The 6000-nt window shown below is 38.6% G+C and overlaps 1 protein-coding gene across 4 annotated transcripts in view; it reads left to right on the top strand.

Moving 5' to 3' along the window:
• Positions 1-1287: 1287 nt before the first annotated feature.
• Positions 1288-6000, top strand: part of CLCN4 (chloride voltage-gated channel 4) — a 54562-nt gene continuing 49849 nt past the window's right edge. Inside the window, exons 1-4 of one of the 4 annotated variants that reach the window (XM_075853966.1) lie at positions 1288-1511; positions 3337-3467; positions 3713-3868; positions 5317-5468. In XM_075853966.1, coding sequence (XP_075710081.1) covers positions 5325-5468 — 144 coding nt within the window. In that variant the 5' untranslated portion in view covers positions 1288-1511; positions 3337-3467; positions 3713-3868; positions 5317-5324. Of the gene's footprint in view, positions 1512-3336; positions 3468-3712; positions 3869-5316; positions 5469-6000 lie in introns of those variants that run through there. The other 3 variants (XM_075853967.1, XM_075853969.1, XM_075853970.1) reach the window with 3 other exon arrangements.

Raw genomic sequence — 6000 nt, 5'->3', positions numbered from 1 at the left:
GCTCCCTAGAATAACTTTTAAGGACCTTTCATCTTCCACTGACTGACATTGGTACCGATGTGTACCATGACCGCCGGGTCTTCCCTAGCTCCACCCAGCAATCTGTCTATCCGATCGGCAATATGCTGTACCCAAGGCAGACAACACACTATTCATGGTCTCAGCGACAGATAACCCTATCTGTCCACCTAATAATAGAATCCCCAGCATCTGTCTGACCATTGACCTTTGACCATTCTTCCTACAACAGTCATTCTCTGGTTGCTAGAAGCAATGCCCTGCTGTAGTGATGCTGGTTCTGGACTTGCATGCCTAATATCAGCCAAGATCTCTAGGAGATCTTGGCTAGGTTCTGCTATTATATGTTTTCTCCATTTAATTTTTATCTTTTTTTGCTGACCTGCAATAATCATGTATAGGTTTCTGTTTAATTGTTCTGTTGTGCTTTGTAATGATCATTTATTACAGCAACAAAAAAGTAATAACAAAGGTCTGATATTTTTAACATTGTTCTGATCCCTAGTTTAACATTTACCAACATTACTGTTTATGATACTGATTGGGTTTTTTTTTTTTTCGTCATGATTTTGCAATCATTTTAAGGGGCCTCAAAATACAATATGCCAACCATTCTAAAATGAAAAAGGGTAACTATATTATGTTTTATTGTTCCCATGAACTAAAATGTGCAGATAATTGAATTGCAAACCCATAACTAAAAAGCCAAAACAAGTGGCAAATTTTTATTTTTTTTATATAGATCACATAATATAAAGATATAATAAATTCTAATAATCTAAATACAATAATGTGTATCTCTCTCTTTTTTTTCTATCTATCTATCTATCTATCTATCTATCTATCTATCTATCTATCTATCTATCTATCTATCTGTCTGTCTGTCTGTCTGTCTGTCTGTCTGTCTATCTATCTATCTATCTATCTATCTATCTATCTATCTATCTATCATCTATCCTTTAAAAAAATAATCTGGTTCTTTGCAGGCGAACTCACAACCCCCAGTTGTTATAACTTCTTTGACGACTGTCTTTAACAAACAAAATAGCTTATCTCGTCAATAATTGTACTGATGAGAACACATAGTATGAACACTCTCTTAGATATACTAGAAATAAGGCGACGATACTAACAAATTTTCCGGTTCTGGTTACGAACCATACTGTTGTTGTCAAAACATGTTAAACTGCTAATCTGCTTTTTATATGCAAAGCCCAACTGGTATTTCACTTCAAGAAAGGCTTTACTAACAATCACACGAGAACATGAACAAGAGCACATATTGATATTCCACGGAGAATAGGACATTGTCCCTCTTAATGAGCCCTTGATGGATGGAGGCAGGTTAACTTTCTGAAAAAGGAGATTTAGGTCACATGATTTCTGCTTCCTCTGTCTGACATCATTGCCTCCGCAGCTTTAGTACCTACAGGAAGGATGCTGTGCTCTTCTATGGGCCTTGGCTGAGTGATGTTGCACTGCGGGCTTTGCAGGTAAGTGCATGGTGACTGCATCTTGCATATAAAATCATTGGTAGGGAAGAAGGGCTGATATTTCTAATAATAACTACTGCATTTCTGCAAGCAGCTGACATCTTCGCACAAATGCTGCCATATGGAGCTGGGAGGCTGAAGGCCTATTGTCCAAGTGTGAGGATAAAAGCTCTTTTGTTACTGAATGGTTAGCTGCATACATAATTTATGTCATTAGAATACAGCAAAGAAATGGACAGATACAAATGTCCGGTAAATAGAAATAGTCCCTTTTTAATCTGGGATTAGTGTTAGAATGCGAATATGCGATATGTCAGATACAGAATGCGAATCAGTCTTGTAAACATACTGCAGAGTACACATGCATTTCATGTATGTAAGCAGGGATGCTGAGAATGTCACTCTATATATATATATATATATATATATATATATATATATATATATATACACACATATATTTACTCTGTATCAACTATGTGGTGGAGAAAATGCCAATACAGAATATTGCTATAACTATGTTGCCTTGTACAAACAAAATATTTAGTCCCTGTACCTTACAAATGATAAACGTATTTCTCTGTGGTAGACACATAAGGTACGGCAACATGCAGCCCTCAATAATGTGCATAAGAGAAGAGACAAAGGCACCAATAACATTTAGGCCAGGATCACACGCACAGTTTTGATGCAGTTTTTGGCTTCGTTTTCTGAGCCAAACACAGAAGTGGACACAAAAAAAGTCTTATTTTTATACTTTTCCTTCCTTTTGGATCCACTTCTGGCTTTGGTTTAAAAAAAAAAAAAAAACTGCACCAAAAACTGCATCAAAACTGTGTGTGTGATCTTGCCCTTTTGACTACATTGTGACTTTAGAATAGACTTGTCCAAGATAATATTTTTTTAGTGAGCCTTCTTATTTAATAAGGCTTTTAAACTGCTGTATGTATTTAAAAATCAAATCGAAGTCCGAAGAGACAGCACCGCTACATGTTAACATTTTTTGCTCTTCTGCATTTTTGGGTTTTGCTTCATAAACCGCAATTTTTATGTCACCCCACAAGTTTTCTATGGGATTTAGGTCAGGGGATTGGGCTGGCCACTCCATTACCACAAACTTGTTTGTCTGTAACCAAGATGTTGTTCGCTTACTGGTGTATTTTGAGTCATTGTCGTGTTGAAACACCCATTTCAAGGGCATTTATTCTTTGGCATAGGGTAACATGATCTCCTCAGGTATTTTGATATATTCAAACTGATCCATGATCCCTTGTATGCGATAAATAGGCCCAACACCATGGCATGAGAAACATCCCCATATCATGATTTTTGCAGCACCGTGCTTTACTACACAGTGTACTGTGGCTTGAATTCAGTGCTCAGGGGGTCGTCTGACATACTGTCTGCGACCACTTGACTCAAAAAGAACAATTTTGCTTTCATCAGTCCACAAAATGTTGCGCCATTTCTCTTTGGGCCAGTCAACGTGTTCCTTGGCAAATTTTAACCTATTCAGAACATTTTTTTTTCAACAACGGGACTTTGCGGGGATTTCTTATTTGGTATCACAATCGTTTTCTGATTGTAGCAGTACTCACTGATCTTCTTTGATCTTTCTGGAGGTGATCAATGACCTTTGCCATTTTGGCTATTCTTGGATACATTTGAACAGTAGTTCCCCGCTTCCTTACACGTCTTTCAGGTTTTGGTTGCCACTTCAAGGCATTTGAGATCATTTTAGCTGAACAGCCTATAATTTGCTCCCCCTCTCCATATGTTTTTCCCTCTTTAATCAACTTTTTAACCAAAGTACATTTTTCATCAGAACAATGTCTGGATCCCCCAGTATTTCAGAAGGAAATGCACTATAACCAACATGTGCGACATTTGCCACACTCCTACATTAAGGGCCAAAATTGACACCTGTTATTCCACAGAATGAAGGACTTCAGAAATGTAAGTCCTCACTGCTATTATTCTGAACAAGCCCCTTTCAATGAATGATTCAACTATTTAGAATGAGCGGCACGCATGTCCTGATTGTTGGCTCTGGTTTTTTCTACTATACTTACAAGTAAATTATTTGCTATATAGAAATATCACTTCTACCAAAAACATTGATTTATCAGGTTAATGGTGTTGGACTGCTATTTTTTTGAACACTACTGTATGTTGCGCATTCTTGTTTTGTTTGTTCACAGCCCAGTCTGTCGTGATATGGGGACACTGGCCATATCTATGCTGATGCTCACTCGGACTGGTTTATACATGGTGGTAGCCTCTGCTTAGCCACAGTGACTTTACATCACCAACCATTAGCAATAAGAAAACATTACTTCAGGTCACCAAGAAAAGAGGTAAAGTCTTTCTCCTCAGCATTTACAAAGTTTATAGGAGATTAAAGAGACCTCTATTTTGCTTGACCATCTGTGTATGGATAGATTATATGTGGCATACTGTACCCTCTACTGTAAATTATAAGAACATTAGCAGTCAATGAGTAATTCCGTAACCATGTAAAAACTAAAAAGCCACAGGTCAAGTGCATTTATACAGGTCCGGATTGACTACTAATATTGTTTATAATTTATAGTAAGAGGTACAAAACTGTATAATACACACAGCTGCTGCAGAAGATGCACAACATGTAAGTCAGTCAGTCAGTGGTTGTCACAGTACTAGGTACTTACTGCAAAAGTGGTCTAAGACAGACTGCTTTGGAAGAGAGAGAGAGATAAGTAGTATCTATGTAACGACACTCAACTCTGTATAAATGTCAGATTTTGACATCAATGGCGTCTATAAAAAATGTCTTTCCTGACACCCCTCCCTTCCAGTGATCGCAGTAGTATTCCCCTTTCACTTCCAGTAGCCCCAGCAGTATCCCACTCTAATTTCCGATCATTACAGCAGTATCCCCGTCCCATTTCCAGTAGTCACTGCAGTCACAGTTTTAAACATGGTGTCCAACAGTAATTTTAGCAGTATACCCCTCCCTCCTTAGTATTAATAGCAGTTCCCCCCTCAGTGCATTTTCCTCTTCCCACAGTAGTCATAGCACTGCCAATCTGACTTACTCCAGTGCCGTCTCCTAGTAGTCACAGTACTAATCCCCTTTATACCTTTAGTCACAGCAGTGCCTGCCCTAGGCTCAAGTATTCACATCAGTGCCCCTCCCACTGATACTAATCCCAAAATGCCCCCACAATTCACACTCTGCTGGCAGAAAGCTACATATGAGCAGCCTGTTCCCCATTACCCTATCCAGTTTGTGAATTGATCTCACCTAACAGAATATGATGCTGAAGGTGCACACAGATGGACAATGGAAACATATTGGTACTCGGAACGTCTATCAGAGCCCAGCATATTAGGAAGACTATTGGAAAATAAGTCCCTGCTGACAGCATAACTTTCTCAATTCCTCCACTCAACACACAGGGAACAATTTTGTCTAGTCTCCCAGCCCAGCTGTACTAAAGGGCATTTTATCCATTTTTTGTGGTAGGTCTCCTTTTGGTGTAATTCTGGAAGGAAACTCCATGTGATAGAATACTTATTCTAACAAAATGTCAAAGGAAAGACTTTTAGGGTAACCTGCTGGTTTATTATATGTGAATAATGCATTTCATGTCCTTAAGTTCAATTAACACAATGTTTTATGTAAGGCTGGAATGTATATCACATCAAAATATGTGTATATACTGTATAACAAACAATAATAATAAACTAAAATTACAGCACAGTCAGGAAGAGTGTTGTTTATATGGGAATATTTAATCATGTAAATCTTGTTTCGTTATAGAAGCCAGCATGGTTAATATTGGAGAGATAAATGGTTCCAGTAACCTTATGGATTTCCTTGATGAACCTATTCCAGATGTTGGGACATATGAGGATTTCCACACCATTGACTGGTTAAGGGAGAAGTCACGGGATACAGACCGACATAGAAAGGTAAGAATGCAGTATGCATGTGTGTGATGAATTACTTGCATGCACAATATCAATGCATAAAACTCATGGTGGTCTATACCGCTATGAAACTATCCATTATAGGGAACCTCTAGCTTCAGCAAGAATGTAGCTAGAAGTGATAGAAGACTGATAAGTGCACATTGTTTCATTCCTTTGCTGTGTGGCATCTTCAGATGGGCATGTTTTTTTTCTTCAAGAAAAGTCACAGGAGAAATACGTCATATAGTAGTGAATTGGGGTTTTTAACCCCTTCCCGACATTTGACGTATCCATACGCCAAAGTCGGGTAGGGAAGTATGGAATCGGCTCATGGAGTGAACCCGCTCCATACGATGCCGGTGACGGCTGTATGTAAAGGTAATGAAGGCCCCCAGGTGCGCCATCTTTGTGCTCCTATTAAGCCCTGCCTCCGGCAGGGCTTAATAGAAGCCTTTCAGAATCACGATATACTGCAATACATTAGTATTGCAATATAACGTGCAAGTGATCTAAGGATCGGTGGTTGAAGTCC

This window comes from Rhinoderma darwinii, chromosome 2 (assembly GCF_050947455.1).
Source record: "Rhinoderma darwinii isolate aRhiDar2 chromosome 2, aRhiDar2.hap1, whole genome shotgun sequence".
Classification (NCBI taxonomy): domain Eukaryota; kingdom Metazoa; phylum Chordata; class Amphibia; order Anura; family Rhinodermatidae; genus Rhinoderma; species Rhinoderma darwinii.
The sequence above is the reverse complement of the archived record's forward strand: the minus strand, read 5'-3'. Positions and strand labels throughout refer to the sequence as shown.